General features: G+C 45.0%; 1 protein-coding gene across 1 annotated transcript in view; it reads left to right on the plus strand.

Moving 5' to 3' along the window:
• Positions 1 to 293: 293 nt before the first annotated feature.
• Positions 294 to 19620, plus strand: part of PPP4R2 (protein phosphatase 4 regulatory subunit 2) — a 411406-nt gene continuing 392079 nt past the window's right edge. The window contains exon 1 of the mRNA XM_049640885.1: positions 294 to 298. Within this exon, the coding sequence (XP_049496842.1) occupies positions 297 to 298 (2 nt within the window). The 5' untranslated portion in view covers positions 294 to 296. The remainder of the gene's footprint in view (positions 299 to 19620) is intronic.

The raw sequence follows: 19620 nt of genomic DNA on the forward strand, positions 1-19620 counted from the left end.
TTAAAGGGCCCCTCTGGTCTCTTGCCTCCCTACACAGAGTCCACGGGAACAAGGGGATATGCCCATCTGGGTCCCATGCCTGGGATTCCGTAATTTCCGGCTCAGTGGTCCTGACCCTGTTTCCAGGATGTTTCCAGGGCACCTCTTCCCTTCTTTCTTATCTGGGAGACCAAACCTTCCATCCAACATGTATGCTCCAAGCCTGAGTTCATTATGGGGCAGCTGGGAGTATCCACAAGCAAGCGAGTGCATGAGCGAGGCTCTTCACCATGTAGAACAGGGCCAGGGGAGAAACAATGTGAGCAGGCAGGGTGCTAGGGATCGGCTCTTCCCAAATTCCACATTCTGGCATGGAACGCCAAGGATGCTGAGAAATCTAAAGTCAGTCCTGGTGCCACAGGGGATCAGGAAGGTATTATCTGTCAGGGGACTGGAGGCTAGTATGTATTTTACGGAATATCTTGCTACCGAGATTTACAATTTTGGAAGGCTCAGACTCAGACATAGTGTACGGAGGCCCTCATTTGTGCTCTTGCTCCAGGATCCCCAATATTAGGGGCCCAGCCTGAACAGAGGGCTTGTGGCTCGGCTCTCTTCTGCCCTGCTCAGCTGCCGCCATCCTGGCAGGGGAAGGAAGGGCACTTGCGAGTGTCAATCCCTTTCCCCCTGTGAGGCCAGACACTGAAGGGTATTTCTGCAAACTGTAAACAACAGAAAAAGCCCACTGGCCCCTTGGCTGGAGTGCCCCAGGGTAACTTCTTCACAGCCCTGCCCCACTGCACAAGACACACACTGGTTGCAGAGTTATGATCTTGCTTCTGACACGTGCCCTCTCCTCCACTGACATCAGCCAGGGGCCCAGGCTTTTTCAAAGGAGCTCCCCACACCACCCCCGCCCTTGGCCTTCCAGAGCTGGCCCATGCAGCGGATGCAAAAAAGCAGTCTCTTGTCTCAGCCTAGACCCTAGCAAGAAAAATCAATAGCAATTTGGCCCCTGGCCAGCCTCCCATTACTCTGGAGAGGCCAGTCTTATTTGCCATCCACCAGATAAAGGCAGAAGGCCGGAGCCTTCAGACAGGAGGCAGCCCAAATCCTCTTTCTAGGCGATCACGGCATGGCCTGATTTACAGCCTTGCGAGCGGCTCTGGCCTCAGGTGCCCCAGCCAGGCTGTGTCTCCAGCCCTGGGGATAACCCAGAAGCGTGTGTTTAGCTGTTAGGGGTGTAGCCATGGCCCTGGCCTGAGCCCCAGCCCTGCCTGACTGTGCTTGGTAAATTGATGGTATAGGCCTCTGGAAGTCTATTTGCTCATGAGCTTTGAGAGCCTCTGGGAGATGACCCACCCGAAGGGACAACAGAGCTGGGAACCTTAAGTCTGGCCCCAGGACAAAGCTCTGATTGTTAAGAAGTACACAGAGACCATGAGGTCTTGTAGGTTTTATATTCCAGCCTGCCATCCCATGGGCTTGTGTCAGTCCTGGGATAGGAGGGAGGAGGGGGTAAAGGCTGTAGAGGTAAGGCCTTTCGAGGGGAAGGTATTTTTAAGCCTCCTTTCTCATACCTACTTCCCTCAGAAGACACAAAGAAGAATGTTTAGTTAGTGCTCATGCTGTGTCAGGCACTCAACTCAGTCCTGTGTCCTCATTTTGCTTATACTACTCCAAGCTTACGAAATAGTACTTCTCTCATCAACAACATTTTATGGAGGAGGAAACCAAGGCATAAAGAGTGTCACTCAGATAGGAGAAAGGTCAAAGTGGGGTTTGAACCTGGGCAGTCCGGCTATAGCCTCTGGTTTTAGCCACTGAGCCACTAGACCTCATTGGTCTGCTCCAGGATCTGACTGGATCGGGTTAACAGTACAGTGGGTTTACAAGAGATCATTAAAAGATCAGGACATGATTGTAATTCCTATCTTTCTTTCTGTTCATGTAGAGAGGATGCAAAAAAATATCAGACTTGGGTACCAGTAGGTAGTGGGGGGAGGAAAAAGGGGCAGAATCTACCAGTTCTGGGTTGAAACCTAAACATTTAAAACTTAAAGAGTGTTCCCCCCAAATTCATGTCCACCTAGATATTTGGAAATCGGGTCTTTGCAATTGTAATTGGTTAGCATGAGGTCACACTGGATCGGGGTTGGCCCTAAATACAGTAACTGGTGTCCTTCTAAGAGAGGAGAGAACACACAGAGGTACACACGGGGGAGGAGACCACAGGAAGACAGTGGCAGGGATGGGAGTGAAGCAGCTATAAGCCAAGGAAATACCCCCAAGGACTACCAGAAACTCCGGAAGTTAGGGGGAGACAAGGAGGCAAGGAAGGATCTTCCCCTAGAGCCTTCAGAGAAGTGTGGCCTTGCTAACACCTACTTTGACTTCATCCTCCTATGAAGTCTCCAGAACTCTTGATAGAGCAGATTTCTGTTGTTTCAAACCACTCAGTTTGTTGTCATGTTTTGGGGTAGCCCTAGAGAACACACACACTGTTTAGAAGAAAGAAGGTGTTCCATGTGGCCCAGCCGAGCTGCTAGAGTTGTCTGCGTTATAGTTGGGAGCGCATGCTCCCGCTACTGACAAGCGTGTCTTTGCTTCCAATCGGCCATTCTTCCTTGTGCCTATCTCTCTCTCATATTGGTGAACAGCCGTCAGTTTCTGGCTGCCTAGTGTCCATTCTTCATTCTAGCCACACCAAGCTTTCTTTGAGGGAAATTGTCTTCTCCTTGATGCAGGGAAATTCCTGGAAACCAACTCGCACTACAAAACTCAAAGGGACAGTCATTCCCTCTCCCTCCCCTAATGTGGCCGGAGCACAGGCCCACTGTGTAAGCTCAGTCAATTGGATTTTCCTTCCTGAATCATTGCATAATGAAGGATTGAGAGGGAACCCATCTGAGGCAGAGTGGCATGCTAACAGCTCCTGCTTGGAGATTGCCGCTGTCGTTCATGCTGCCAGCTTCTTAAGGGGCCCCACTTCCCGTCCATATCTGAGTTCTTTGGCACAGAACCTATTTTCCATTCTAACAACATCCAGATTTGCGTTTGGAGAATTACCTTCCATCATTCTCCTATATGTGAGTTAGAGTTGACTTCTACTGCTTACAACCACAAATACCACCTGATACACTCAAGAGGCTGAGGGAGGGGAGGCAGAATGTAGGTATGTGGGGGACCCCTGGACAAAACCAAAAACTGTTCCTAATACTATATAAATTTTTCCAAATTCCTATACCACTGAGGAGAGTATAAATTGGTATAATCACTTTGGAAGTCTTGCCAAACCTAGTTGGATACAAACACTCACACTTAGTGGATACTAAGTTTGGGAGTGTCCACTAAAGCTGAATATATGCATAGCCCATGGCCCAGAAATTCCACTCCTTCTCCCCCTCTCTTTCTCTCTCACACACACAAACATACAACAAAAAATGCACACGTTGCATATATATTCACCAAAAGAGACGATTATCATGGCAGCACCATTCATAGTAGTCCAAAACTGGAATCTACCCAAATATCCATCTATAGTGGAAGGGAAACTAAATTGTGCTCTATTCCCACAGTGGCATACTATATAGAAATGAGAATGATAAACTACAGCTACACTCATTAATATAAATATATCTCACAAACATAACTGATGAGCGAAAGAAATTCAACTTGCAAAAGTCTAGGCTCTATGGTTCCTATTTACATCAAGTCCACAAATGGGCAACATGAATTCACAGTGTTAGAAGTCAGGAGAGTGGTTACACTTGGCATAGGAGAACCTTACCAACCGGGAGAGGACAAAAGGAAGAGTCCGTGGCACCAGAAAGGTTCTAGTTCTTGATCTCAGTGCTGGTTACATGATGGGTTCATTTTATGAAAAACTTTCTGGAGCCGCACACTGACGGTTTGTGTGCTTTTCCATACACATGCTGCCACTTCCATTTGGTCCCTCGAGGACTGTGGAAAACTTAGCAGCTTCATCTCCTTTGAGAGCACCAGCAAACCATACACAGTGAGCGAGAGCACCCTCCACTCCCCAGAAGGAAGCAGGAATGGTGCCTTGTATTCCCAGGATGCCCAGGAAAAGGGGACCAGAGAGGAAAGGACAGAAAATGGCTTATGCTACGAAGTACTGACATATTCACGAGCACATGCACAGGGTGATTTATATGAAGGCTTATTAGAAGGGGATTCTGTAAGAAGTCAGGGTCCTCACTTATAAGTAGGGGCCGGAGCTACCAAAACCCTGACACCCATCACTGGTGCTGATCTGGTAGCTCAAGGCAGACATGAGTATCAGAGATCTTTGGCAATGCCATTCCTCATAAGTTAAAGATGATGTTAATAAAGAAGGATTTAGTCCAAATAAAACCCAACCCCTATAGGCAAGGAAGTATCTAATGTCTTTACACATAATAATGCATTTGATTTTCTCAGCATCCCTGTAAGACAGCTAGACAAGTTGGAGACAAGGTCCCATCATCATGAAGTGGCAGGGCACCATTTTAATTTTAAGAACATATATATTAAAATTATACCAACTTGAGTTCAAATTCCGACTCTATTATTTACTCTATTACTTACTAGTTACATGGTCCTTTATTTTCTTGGGCCTCAATTTCCTCATCTTTAACATGGGAACCATAACATCACTTTCTCCATTAGATGCTTGTGAATATTAAGCAGGATCATTCACATAAAGTTCTTAGTGGCGTGTCTGACACATAGAAAAGACTCCATAAAGGATAGCTGTTGCTCGTATGTTTTCTTATTACTGATCATCTTATTTCTTCTAAAGAGAAACTATAGAACATTAAGAATGGTATTATCTTTAATAAACTTTAAGATAGAGTCTGCTGAGTACAATTCTCTGTGGTGACGTCTTTGAACAAACTTTTATTCTCATGTAACTCTTCAGAGTTAATAAAGACAACATTTCGCACATGCCTGGGACACAGTATTTTGAAATACTGGCCACCTAGCTCTACTGGCTCACATCTGCTGGATCCAAATTGCTTCTTTCTGTCAGGAACTCATCTGGGCATTAATCCTTAGAGGAAGGAGGGAGGGGAAGGGCATGACCCTTTTTCCCATAGGTGTCATCTGTGATAAGAGGAGAATGAAGACCCCCTAATTGATTTCTACTTTGGAGACTCCAGGATGCAATGGAAAAGTGATTAAGGACACTGTGGAGGAAATGTATGGGGTTCAATTGTCACTTCTCCTAAAAATATATAAAATCTAGCAAGTTTTGCATCTGTTTTGTAATAAAATCTCCAAGAGAATAGAACATATCAAAAAAGGGCAACGGGGTATTTCAACCAACAGTGTGACCTGTTCTAATTCGGAGCTTCTTTTTCTCTTTGCTAACATCCCTAACTCTGATGACGCACTTCCAAAGAATAACCGGAAGGTGTAATTATGCAGATATAATACACTTCTTATATTTCTAAGATGCAGCATTTCTCACTTTGTGCTCTGCAGACATAACTCTGCAAAATGCTTTCTGAAAACGGGGTTCGAGGATGAAATAAGTGTGAGGACGTTGAATACTATTACCGAGAACATTTTGTGGTTGTCTCTCCAGCATCTGTTCTCCACTCTTCCGTTGTTGATCAGGGACCTAGGAAAGAGCCTGACTGTAGCAGTGTTCCTCCTTCCGCAATGGAGTTTGTGGTCTAGGCCTCAGCCAATCAGCAAGTCATAGTTCTCCGGTAATAGTGATTGGGTCAGAAGTGGGCACATGACACAGAACCAATGAGATACAATAAAACTTTTGCTAGGGGCGCCTGGGTGGCGCAGTCGGTTAAGCGTCCGACTTCAGCCAGGTCACGATCTCGCGGTCCGTGAGTTCGAGCCCCGCGTCAGGCTCTGGGCTGATGGCTCAGAGCCTGGAGCCTGTTTCCGATTCTGTGTCTCCCTCTCTCTCTGCCCCTCCCCCGTTCATGCTCTGTCTCTCTCTGTCCCAAAAATAAATAAAAAACGTTGAAAAAAAAATTAAAAAAAAAAAAAAAAGTAAGAAAAAAAAAAAACTTTTGCTAGGCCTGCTGGGAAAAGGGCAAACACTCTTTGCCGTTGGCTTATGTGGTGAAGTAGGATACTGGAACTGCGGTAGCCCTCTTCGAGTTACGAGGGGGTAGCCTGCCTGAGTGTGGAACCAGCAAGGGCGCAGCAAAGTGGAAAAAATGAAGGGAAAGCATGTAGTCGCTATAAAAGTGCGCCACTCAGATCTCCTGCTCTTAGGAGAAGAATGGACTAATGGCTCAGCTATTGCTTTCTGAATCTACCATCATCTTGTGACAAGACCCTTCTTCCCATGGCTGCTCCCAGCTAATGGCTAGCATAGCAGGGATACTAGTGCAGGCTTATTTCTGTGGGACATGGACCCACCGCCACATCACCCTGCAAGGGAGGCTGGAGAATATGGTGTTTATCCTGGGCAGCCATGGATGCAGCTTGAATCGTTGAGTTTTGTAACTAAAGAAGGGGCAAAAGGAGGCTGTGGACAAACAGCAGTCTCTGCCATTGTTATCTGGTGCTTCGAACTTTCAGAGCACTCCTCTGGAAAGAATCACAGAAGACTCCCTCCCTCTTCTTCCCACTCTGCCTACATTTAATTACTCCTGGGCAGTTTTTCTTTTCAGTGTCCCTTTTACCCATCCCCCCATGCTACCACTCAAGTTCAAACGTTCTTTTTCCCCTGTTATAAAAATTTATTCTTGCCTCTTCCTTTCTGTGTCAAATTCATCCTTGTTAAGCCATCAGATGAAGCTTCTTAAACACCACTTTGTACACTTTTCTTCCCATTTAAGCCATTGTCTATGGGGAAGAAACAACCTCTTTGGTCTTGCTTGTCCCACGGGCTCTCCTTGATCTGGCATTTTCCAAACCACTGAAACTCATTCTCACCACGACCTGAAAACCCAAGGCTACTTCTCTTCACCAACATACTGCCTCTCACCGGCTTCTCTTTTCATGTCTACTCCCTGTTGTTTGCCCCACGTCCTTTCTCCTTCTTGACCTTCTCCTGGACTATTGTCTTTTGAAGACAAAGAATCTGACTATGTTGAGTTATGGGTGGTGGGGAGTGGATTACAAAGACACATATAGCACATTGGGAGACTGGGATCTTAAGAGAACCTAGGAAAGGTGAACCCTTGAGTCTCATAGACACTGGAATGGCCTTTGAGATTTGGCAAAGCAAGATTATTTATTGGTTAAACTGTGGACTTTGAAGTCCAACAGGCTAGGTTTGAGATCTGGTTCTTCTACTTAGTAGTTGCATGAGCTTGAGCAAATGAATTAAGCTTTATTTCCACATTTGAGAGATAGGATAAAGATAAAACAGACTCTGAGGGTTGTTGGGAGGCTAAATACATTGTTATATATAAGCCACTTAACCCAGTGCCTAGAAAATGGAAGGTGCTCAGTAAATGCAGGTAGGTCTTGTGCCTGAAGTCCATCAGGGAGCCAAATCACCTAGGCCCACCCACAGTGAGAGTTGATGGATTCTCACTCATTTCCACCATTTCCACTACTCAATGATTCCCATCTCCATTTCTCTGGGTGTTCTCTAGTTTCTCCACTCACTACCTACTGATTCCTTCCTTATATTTCGGCCTCACATCCTTTGGATTGGCCACTGCTCATGGTAGCACCTCTTGCGCAGCACTTCCTGCTCCTGAGCAGCTCCAATGGGCCGTCCCCGGTCAAGAGTACACTTCAGCCCAATGGCACACAGGAAAGGAGGTCTGTGGTACGTGCACTGTCACACCCCTTAGCAGGGTGGGAAGAGGGGCCTGTGGGCATGAACTGAGCTGCTGGGTATGTGGTGTCACAAATACCTGCTCTGTAGTTCTACTTCTGAAAGCACAGATGGAAGGAAATGACCCTCATCTAGGTTCAACCCCACCCAGACTCTGGGCATTTTCATATAGTCTTCAATCATTCAGGGCTGCATTGGAACTCTTCCATTCTCCATTTTAAAAAATGGGGGCCATTCCTCTATTTAAAAAAAAATCCTAAAAGTTGTACTTGGTAACTGCATTGGTATAAAGATGAATATAATCTGGGATGGATTCATTGTTATATATTTACTATTGTTATTCTTTTCTGTTTTTTTTTTAAGTTTATTTATTTTGAGAGTGAGAGAGAGCACGAGCAGGAGAGGGTCACAGAGAGAGAGGGAGAGAGAGACTCCCAAGCAGGCTCCACGCTCAGGAGGCAGCCTGACGTTGGCATGAGGCTCGATCTCACAAACTGACATGACATGAACTGAAATCAAGAGTAGAATGCTTACCTGAGTCACCCAGGCACCCCTCTCTTCTGTTTTTAAAAGACAGTAAAGTCACAACATGTGTCCCTAACAGTATCTGGGCCCTGTGTACTGCATCTATTGGGCCTAATGGAGAGGTTGGCCCTGTACCTATTACATAAATGTTTATTGAACATCTACTATGAACCAAGAACTTCTCTAACTTTTTATTTTTTTAAAGCAGGCTCCACACCCGAAATGGAGTCCAATGCAGGGCTTGAATTCGCTACCCTGAGATCGAGACCTGAGCTGAGATTACGAGTCTGGTGCTCAACTGACTGAGCCACCCAGGCACTCCCAAGCACTTCTCTAAGTACAGATTATGCAATGGTGAGAAAACAAGAGTCCTGTCCTCACTGGGCTAATTTTCTAGCATAAGCTCTAGATCATTCCTCAAAACTTCCAAAGAAGGAATAGAGTTTCCTGAGGACTTTTCCCTCTAGTAATTACAGAGAACTGGGATTAAAAGGATCCTTTCTCTGTTCCTTTCACACTTAGTCTTAGGAGGAAAAGACAGAGCCACTGGACACAAAGATAAGGACACAAAGAGCCACTAAGCAAAGATCAGGCACAGTTCATTTCAGTTTCTGAGAACAAGAGGAGGTAGTACACATTTCCATCCTGTGGGGCTCCCTCCCCGGATGGGATCCCCTGGAAGGCAGTGCCGGGTGGTCGGTAGGCAGCAGCCTCTGGAGTGTTAAGATTTCAGCCTGGGCCCTTCCTGGCCGTGAAGGCTTCGGGCAAGTTACCCTCACTCCACCTCAACTTCTGTAAAGTGTTCCCAGAGTACAGGATTTTTATGAGGAGGAAAGGGGAAAACTCATTGGTAGCATAGTGAGATCTCAAGAAATACTAGCTATGAAGTCATATTACTGACTGCCAGAGACTCAGAGGCTATCTGCACATGACGGCAAAGAGTGATCTGGTCCATTAGCAACGTTGGCCAATGACAGCTCATTTATTCTGCATCTGCAACCCCAAGAGTAGGCTCAGGGTAGAACCAGTGCACCAAGACAAGGATGGCATTAACAGTGGCCTGCCTTTGCTGAGGATACCATGGGGATGGGTTCTTGGGCTGATTACTGGACTCAGAATTTCCTTTAATTCTCTCAAGCCAATGGCGAGGTAGGTATTATCGTTCCCATTTCACAGTAGACTTGAGGGTAGAGGGGAAGAAGCAGCTGTGAGGACTGTCCTTGCTTTGGCTCTTCCCCTTTTAGCCGGAGATGGAGGTGGAAGTGAACATCAGTGAGAGACACCCCGGACTTCAGGGAAAACCCAGCTTGGTGTTGGTATAAATTAATTCACACATTTCCCAACTCTGTGGGTAGGTACTTTTTGGATACATCACCAATCCAAGGAAAGTAGTTTCTGGCTGTTGCTAAAATAGAATCTAGGACTTCCTGGGCACATCACATTTCTCAGACTCTGCAAGAGCAGTTGAAGAGCTGTGAATAGAGCTTAACCCTTTCCCCTCTTTGAGCTGAAGAGGCCAGTGAATGTTTGCTTCTACCAAACCTTTGGAGTGGTTTTTGTCACAGCTGCTGAGGACAATAGCAACAGCCATGGAGAGATTTCTAGAGGATGTTCGCACCTCCACCCCTCGAAACGGTAAACATCAAGCTCCTGCAAACCACATGGTGTATCATTTAGAAGCCCTTGCATTGAATCTCTGATTCCAGTCCCCCCCCCGCCTCACAGCTCAGCCCCCATGTCTCCCTGCCTGGCCCTTTGCTCTCTACTGATATTTAACTGTTTCGAATTCCTCAGTAGACCATTCTGGTTTTCTTTTCTATGTGGCTTTTCAAGACATACCTCTCCTTGTGACACTCCTCTCCAGCTAGCAATCTTGCTTTTCAACTTCCTGCTTAGGTGGCCTTTCTAGAAGATACTCTTCTCTTCCAGAAATCTCCTGTTGTATACTAAACCACTCCCAAGCTTAGCAGTTCAAAGCAATAATTTATTATTATTGTTCGTGGTTATGCAAGGTGCTGTGAGTTTCCTGAGCTCAGCTGAGTGGTCTTGCTTGTGGTCTTTTTATGCATTTGCAGCCAGATGACCAGGGCTGGAGCTGTCTGAAGCCCAACTGGGCTAGACAGCCAAGATAGCTCCTTCATGGACCTGTCCATTGCTTGGCTGAGATGGCCGCTTAGGCAGGTATCTCTCTGTCTTCTTGTGAGGGTTTCACAAGGCTAGTTGGGCTTCCTCAAACCATGGTGGTCCCAGCATACTCAGACTTTTTACATGACAGCTAGTCTCTCCCAGGTCATGTATTCCACAAGACCAAAGCAAAAGCTAGGTTTGTTATGTCCCAGCCTCTGAAGTCACAGAGGACCACTTCCACTGATTTCTATTGCTTACACCAGCCAGCCCAGATTCAGTACAGGGAGGGCCTATGCAAGGGTCTGAATGCCGAGAAGTAATGGTCACTGGGAGGCCATCTTGAAAACTGGCTACCACACCTTTCCTGTCTCTCCCCTTCTCTGTGCTCCCATGGGATTCATGTACACCCCTAGCTCAACATCTCTCTTAGGGCACTATGCATGCTTTCCTTTTTTTTTTTTTTTTGTCTCCCTGATTCACTGTGAGTGCCTTTGTTTGGCTGGTGAGTTTTGAGCCTTTCGTGCCGGGTCTAGTGCCTGGCCTGCACAGAACACAACTTCACTTCATGGACTTGAACTATGCTATGACCTGGAGCTCCATCTGTCTCCAGTCTACTCAAGGCTCCAATCAAATGGTGCTCTCAACTCCCAACTAAAGAAGGCTCCCCTGAAATTCAGACCCAGTCCAGTCCAGTTGCCCTCCAACAACACAGAGCCAAGCATTTCCTTTTTCCTTCTTTGACAAGTTAATTTGGTTCTTGAAAAAGATACCAATTGGCAGCCCCACAGATTGAGGAATATATGTCTTCCTCCAGAGGGGTCCCAGTGCACCAAGAAACCTGGGTGGATGCTGAAGAGGGCAGTTGAGTGTGGGCATGTGTGGTGACCCAGCTGTAGACCTTGATTCCCAGGGGCCAATCCTGCCCCTTTAGAAAGAGTCAGGTGGGGAGGATATTTCTTTAACAAAGACATCACCTCTAGGCACAATCTGACAATCTGACAACTTGCCTGGCTTCAAGCTTCAGGTCTGCTTGAGTTATTCCATCTTTACTAGATCTGGGGTGGATTGGAGGTGGGAAGAAGAGTGAAGAGAAAATCCATCTCGATAATGGAGACCAAGGGAAGGATTATGGGATGAGCTGGGACAGAAGAGAACTGAGAAAAAAATGTCCTCCTTCAACAGGCTACTAGGGTAATGCTGGCTAGCTCTTGCCCTTGTAAACCATACTCATCCACTTTTCTCCAAATCATGGCCCCAGCCTTCTTTTTTACTAACAATAATAACTACAGAAAGAGATGCCAATCAGTGAGTGCTTAATATAGGCCAGGCACTGTGCTAAGCATTTTTTTGCATATTACCCCTCTGAATCCACATTGTTCTGGGAGATTGTTGTCTCATCTATCATTCCCTTCTCCCTTCCTTCAGTTTACAGAAGAAATTAAGAGATCTTTCAAGAGATGGAGGAATTTGGCAGAGATCAAAGATCCTGGAAGTGGCAGAACCTAGTTCTTATCCTGGCCTGTCTGCCTCCAGAGGCTTGGCGCTCAAAATGGGTCTGACAGCATCATCGCCTGGGAACTTACTGGAAATGTCAATTCCCAGGCCCTAAGTAATAGATGGATCAGACTCTGCCTTTGAACATGACCAAGTGATTCTTTCATACTGGAGTGTGAGTGGTCTCAGCCTCTCTCCTGCAGATGGAAACAGTTCTGAGACCACTGGCTTGGCATACTGGCATCAAGTGAGCCTTGGCTGACTGCCAACTATTACCCAGCACATGTCAGCAAGAGCACATGTGACTGGCTATCTCCACATGGGGCCTGAAAATACAACAAACCCAGGTTGGCACTATCAGGCATTGTGGTTAGGATGGCTCTTTCTGCAGTCCCTCAACATAACCCTACCAGTAGAAGGAAACTCCCTCTTTGTTCTTTTTAATTATTTTTCTAATAATGTATAATTTACATGCAACTAAGTGCTCAAATCTTGGTTATATAACCACTACCCAGATGAAGATAGCAAACATTTCCAGCACCCTAGACAGCTCCCTCTCCCAATCAACACCCTCCTTAAAATTCACTCTTTAACCTCCATCATCATAAATTCACTTTACCTATCCTTAAACTTCAAATAAATAAAGTGACATGGAATATTTTCTCTTGTGTCCATGTGACCATGAGATCATTGTGTTATATCAGAATTTATTCCTTTCCATTGCTCAGTAGTATATACCAGTTTGTCTATTCTAGTGTCAATGGACATTTGGTTGTTTTTGGTTTTTTGCTGTTATTATTAAAGGTGCTATGACTATTTTTGTACATCTGTTCAGCTGGACATGGGCACTCATTTCTTAGATAAGTTCACAAGCGCTGACTTGCTTTATTCAGCATATGGCAGGCTTTATTAGTTACTGTCATATAGTTTCCCAAAGTGGCTGTACCAATTTATACTTCCACCAAAATCATATGAGAGTGAGGACTCCTTTTAAGTTCTGGTCCCAAAGCTAGTGAGGATTCCATTACTCTGTACTGAGTTGGTCTCTTTTGCAAAGGGAAAGAAAAGATTTGCTACTAATTTCCTATCTACAAGATGATGGCACTACACATCATTTGAAATCAATAGATTGTTCATGCATGTTTGTTTGACGTCAGATATCAGATGCAGAGCCCTTTTATGGAGCGCCAGAAAAGACACTTGATCCCAATGAGCTGCGACAATTGAAACTTTATAGCTTCTGCTCGCATTAGAAAAAGGTCCCAAAGATATAATCAACCTTTACAAACATATGGGGCAAATTTCAGGGCAGTACACGGGGAATTCAGGTCACAACTCACATTAATGATAACCTGAAATAATAGGAGCTATGTGGATAACTCCTGCACGGCAAGCAGAAATTATACCCCTGAGGTCTTCTCTACACCAGAGGCCATATATTAACACACACACACACTTCCCCTCTGGGGCTCTCCAGTTTACTAGAAAGAGCCAAGGCTTGGGTCTCAGAAATGAGGGTTAGGGGCACAACGTCCATGCTAATTGCTTGCTGACCCTCGACCAGCCATTTAGCCTTTCCATGCCTCAATGCCCTTTCTAATAAAATGAGCAGCCCAACCTGCAGACTTCTCTCTTTCCCCTCCCTGACTCTTAGCCTACCCTTTCTTTTTCTCCACTCATTCAAAGAATCTTTTTATTTTGAAATCATTTTAGTCTCACAGAAGAATTGCAAGAATAGAAGAAACTCCCTTATCCTGTTTTCCCAGGTTCCATTGTTAACATTTTGCCATTTTTGTTTTATCACCCCTTCTGTCTAAATAGAATTTTTCCCAGAAACATTTGAGAGTTCACTGTAGACACAAGCCCCTTTACCCCTAACACTTCAGCATCAATTAAGAGAAAATGGCATTTTATTTAATATCGACACAACGCTATCATTTAATACACAGCCCATATTCAAATTTTACCGATTGTCTGAATAGTCTGTTGTAGTGCTTCTGCTCCTCCCCATCCAGGATCGTGCATTGCATTTAGCTATCATTTTTGTATAGTCTCTTTTCATCAGAAGCAGTGTTTGAGCCTTTCTTTCTCTTTCATAGTAGCGACATTTTGAAGAGTGCAGACCAGTGGTTCTAGAGAATGCCCTTGAACTTGTCACTCTACACTCTTACCACACTCAGATTTGCACATCTCCAGAAATGATGTTTTCTTTCTACCAGGCTTTTGTTTGAGCTAACCCTTCCACCTGGAATCCCCTTTCTTTTCTCTTTCACATGGGAAATCTCCATTCAACCTTTGCTGAGACCTTTTCTATGGCCCCCTAAGGCTTGGATAAAAGCCTCCATGGGCTCCCATGATACCCCAAGTGTAGCCTTTCTGAGCATCTGTGTTGTCTGTGTGGTGAGGAATCATTGACTACTACCCAACTTGGGACTCTCATGTCTGTCCAGGTCAGACTCCCTCTAAAAAGTATAGGCATGAAAGCTTTGAATATTCGTCCTTCACCCCAACATCGTCCACTATATGCCTAGGGCTCCTCTTTGATACAAGGGTAACCTGGGGCAGCCTGGTTCTGTCAGAGGTGGCACGGCCAACCAATACTGGGGAAGCCCTCTGTAGACAGACCAAGGCTGCGGACAACTGCAGATCACCTGGGGTATGTGTAATAATGACATTAACAAGAGCAGGAGTTTTAATAGCAAATACTTAGCACTTACTCTGTACTATGTCTAACTTATTTACCGATAATAAATAATTTACTGCTATGAGGTAGATATTTTGGTAATGTGTTGGAGGTGACTTGTACTGTTTCATGAGAGCCAATTGTTAAATATTTATGAATTTCACCATCTGGTGTTTAAACCATGGATTGCTTGCAGTTGACCACTGTGGGAGTATTTATACCACAGCAATCAGCAAATGCTAAAAATTATTACTTTTTTGGCAGAGATGGGGGGGTTGGGGTGGAGAGCTGATTTACCAACACAATAGATATTGTTATTAACCCATTTTATAAATGAGGAAACTAAGGCATAGAAAAATCATGTACCTTGCTGGAGGTCACATGGCCAATATGTTAGTTATCTACTGCTGTATGACAAACTGCCCCTGAACCTAGTAGCTTAACACTACAATAATTATTTATTATTTCTCACAATTTCTGTGGGTCAGGAGCTCAGGCAGGGTCTAGCAGGGATAGCTTGTCTCTGCTCCATGCTGTGTGGGGCCTCAGATGGAAGCCTAGAAAGCTGCAGCCTGGAATAATTTGAAGGCTCATTCACTCACACGGCTGGCAATTAAGGCCGCTTCTGCATGGATGCCTAGTGAGGGCTGTCAGCTGGAATGCCCGGACGCAGCCTCCGCATGTGGCCTCAGCTTCCTTACAACATGGTGGCTGGGTTCCAAGGGCAAGTGTCCCTAGAGAGAGAGGCTGCCAGATAGCATCTAGATCCTTCCTATAACTTACCCTTAAAAATCACACAGCATCCCTTCTGCCTACTCCTTTGGTCAGGATAGTCAGAAGCCTCTGTGTCTAAGGAGAGGGAGTAGAGCCATCCTTCTCAGTAGAAGTGCCAGAGAAGATTCTGGGGGCAGAGGCGGGGGATCACAGCCATTTGGGGAAGATATAGTCCAATACAGTTATGGATGAAGCAGAGATCTGACCTAATAGGTTCTGGAGTTCATGGTCTTTTTTTTTTTATAAATATAATTTTTAATGTTTTTTATTTATTTTTGAGAGAGACAGAAAGAGAGAGAGAGAGAGAGAGAGAGAGAGAGAGAAAACACTAGTGGGTGAGGGGCAGAGAGAGAGAGAGAGAGACAGAGGATCTCAAGCAGGCTCCGCGCTGTGAGCGCAGAACCTGATGTGGGCCTTGAACTCACAAACTGTGAGTTCATGACCTGAGCCAAAATCAAGAGTTGGCTGCTTAACCAACTGAGCCACCCGGGCTCCCCTCTGGAGTTCATGTTCTTAACCAACCAGCTGCACTTTCCCCAGTGAAGGCGGGGAGCAGTTGGCTGGAGAGGCCTGCAGGCTAACAGGACACTGAGTATGGGGCCAGTGCCCCGTGCAGGACTCCATCTCTTATCCACCGAACTCTTCCCAAAACCCCTTTATGGACATCCAGCCCAGGGCACCAAGCTCACTCAGGTCCATTCTAGCACCTTTTATCCACGTCCTAATCCTGTTTGTTTTGTTTTGTTTTGTTTTGTTTTGTTTTGTTTCCAATAGACCTTGGGAACCATTAAAACAGTGCCAAATTCATTCATTATCAGAAAGATGTCCCTGCATTCCTTCCTTCCACCACTCTTGTATTGGGGTGACATACTTGCCTGCACTCAGTCATGAGTGGCTTCCTGGAGGAGGGCTTGCCTTCCTACCTAAAATTCTTCCAAAGCAATAAAGAAAAACATAAGTTGTGGCTTCCCGAGGGTGAGTTGAATAAATGTATCCTACATTACTTTCCACACTAGCCCCTGTGAGTCTCACTGACTCACGCTGTTCCCTCAGGACCTGCCATGAAGTGGGTGCTTTATTTATTTTATGAGTGAATTGATAATAAGAGCAAACATGTTTTGAGGGGTTGCTCTGTGCCAGGTACTGTCTTAAATGCTTTACAGGTATTGGCTCATTTAATCCTCACAAAAACTCTATGAAGCAGGATAATAGTAATCTCCACTTTATAGATGGAAAACTAGATATAAAGAATAACTTGTCCCAAATCACAGAGCTAGTGACTGGTAGAGTCAACCAAACTACCATTCTTGATAAAAGGTAAGGAAGGAAGGAGGGAGGGAAGAAGGGTGAGAGGGAAGAAGGGAGGGGGAAGGAAGGAAGGAAGAAAGGAAGGAAGGAAGGAAGGAGGAAGGAAATGCATTATAATTTTTATCCCAGGCTAAGGCATTTATCCCTGACGAAACGCGAATGTTGCTATTTGGAGTGTCATTAAAAACTTTTCCTACCATAGTGCCTGAAATTCCCATCTTTACATTCATGTCTTTGTATTAAGGTCCTCAGATTATAAATATCCTTCAACAAGGACAGCATCAAGACCATGGCAAGCACTCGCATGTGTTGCTATGTTCTACTTCGCACAGTTGGGCAGGGTTCTGAGACTCTGGACCATCAAAATGGCAAGTATGGGGAGATGGAAGGGAAAGCATCCATCCTTTGACCAAAATTAAAGAATATGAGCAATGCTTTGAGAAAAAAAAAAAAAGAACCCCAAACTCTCTGCTTCGATGAGATATCATCTTAGAGGACAGCACAGTAACAAAACATTCTTTCCAGGGAGAATGACAAGAAAAGGCAGGGCTCTCGGAGCAGGGTAAGGAGAATCCCCAAATTCTTCACCTACATCATGGCTCAGACAGGGCCTCCTCCTTCCAGGCTAAGGCTGAGGAGCACAGGCTAGTAAAAATTTACTGGTAAGAGAAGCCCAGAGAGGAGACTGAAGAATTGTAAGAGAGGATTAACTCAGGGACAAAATGACAAGAGGAAAAATAAAGATCAGCTATCAGTGGCAAGTTGGCCATGGCGGAAGTCTCACATAAATTGAGCAGCAAAATAATGAGAAACTTGGAGGCCAAAAGGTGAGCTGGCAAACCCAGGAGGCATAGCCGAACTGGCCCCAGAGAATCCGTGGAGCCTGAACACTGGCTAGCCCACGTCAGACAAGAGACCTGTTCTTGAAAAGTAGTATGTGAGTCCAACATTCAAAAAGGGAGGCATATTATAAACCCAAAGCAAGTGAATCATGGCACTGGTGAGGGTTCCCTGAGAAGCAGCCCCTGACACAAGGATTTAAGTGTGAGTAGTTTATTGAGAGGTAAAAGTGAAAAGAGCAGGGAAGTGGAGAAATGAGACGGGCAGGGTAGGCAGTGCCTACAATAATGGTGAGTTATCAGTCAGCAAGCACTGTAGGCCACTGAAGCTTAATTCCATAGGGATTTTTGCAGGTGCTGGAAGGCTGCAAAAACCATACTCCTAACTGCCCGACAAGAGGGGATTATGTCAACAAATAATAGGCCACTCTCAAGAAAAAGCCATGGAGAAAGAGACAGAGAGAAAGTAATAGTAATTATTTACAAGTAATTTTTCACAGCAAATCAAACTTTTACTTATCTGCTCTTCCTCAGATTTTTTCCATAAGATACACAGATTGCTTGTTTAACAAAAATGATAGACGTTCCCAGAAAAGGAAAAAGTGCAACTGTTAAAAGTTATAGGAGAATTTACCAGGCAAAGGAATTCTAAGGCATATCCTTCTGAAAAACAAAAGGCCCCTCCAATAAGCTGGCTTATGGCCAGGTAGACTTCTACCTGTTACCTAAGAAAGCCAGATAATTCTGGATTAGACAGGCACACAACCCCTTAGTCCAAGTTGTTTTTCTGGCCACTTCTTGTCATCTCAAGATGAGGCACCACCACTCTGTGTACCCCCAGTCTATGTGTAGAATCTGAAGGCTCAGTCTGGGGCCCATCTTGCCCTACATTTCTCAGCAGGCCTGCAGTCTGGGGCCCAACCTGGCAAGCTGGAGCCTGTTTACCAAGGTCTAGCCAAGTGACTGTGACAGATCCTGTCGGGCAAGGCCAACCTGTTCAGTGTCACGTGCCCCATAGGAGTGTGGGAACATCCCAGGTTCTCCATCATCCAGGGGCATAGAGTTCCTTCCTTTTGGATGGTGGCCATGGTGGTTTTGAATATTCTTGCATAGCCTAGTGGGGCTTGAATTATCTGAGGATCATGGTGAGGTGAGGTTGGGGGATGTATTATCCTTCCACGTGCAAAGACCCTCAGCTCCACACGTAGCAGGAAAGCAGGCCCAGTGCCTCTTCGCTCTTCTCCCATCAGTCTAAAGGGTCTCTTCCTTCATCCAGGCACTAACCTCCTTGCTCCTTGATTCCCCTATACTCCCAAAGTGGCCAGTCCCACCTATCCCCTTCTCCTTCTCACACATATGCATTTTATTTCCCTCCTCTTGAAAACTTACCATCAAAGTGCACATTTTCTCGGTGCCTATTTTCAGCTTGATATTTGTAGAAGAAAAATACCTAATCAACCAATTCATACTAAGTATTAATGAATAAGAACACCTAATTTGTTGAGCTAAAGGAGTGAATCTCTAACAGCTAAATTTTACCATTTGGTAGCAGGTCAGTAGGCAGAAGTTTGTTTTGTTTTGTGTAATGCCTTCCTAGAAAAAAATATCCCAATCCAAATTACCTAGCAATGGGGAACTGGGATCCTCAATTAGAGTAAAAACAAACACTGCCAACCAGAATCTCACAGACATATAATCTTTTGGAAATTTAAGGGAGTTTGGAGACTAAATAATAATAAAAAATAATAGTAATAATAATCATGTATTGAATAATTTTTCTGCTATATAAATTATGTTATCTGATTCAACCCATACAACAATCTAATGATGTAGGTGCTGTACTTCTCATTCCTGTTTGACAGATGAAGAAAGTGGTGACTGCTTAGAGAGGGTAAGTAATTTTCCTAAGGTTACAGGGCAACTAAGAAAGCTATGGTTTGAACCCTGAAAGTCTGGCCTCAGGGTCTAGAGTCTTGTATTATGTATTACTATCTTCCACTTACTCTTTAAACCGAGATGGCATAGGACTGGAGGTGGGAAGGATGATGAGTGGATGGCCAAGGGTAGAGTCTTCCTCCTTCTCAGCACGACTTCTCTTTCACCAGAAAGCAGGACGTACA

The sequence above is a fragment of the Panthera uncia genome, chromosome A2 (assembly GCF_023721935.1).
Source record: "Panthera uncia isolate 11264 chromosome A2, Puncia_PCG_1.0, whole genome shotgun sequence".
NCBI lineage: Eukaryota > Metazoa > Chordata > Mammalia > Carnivora > Felidae > Panthera > Panthera uncia.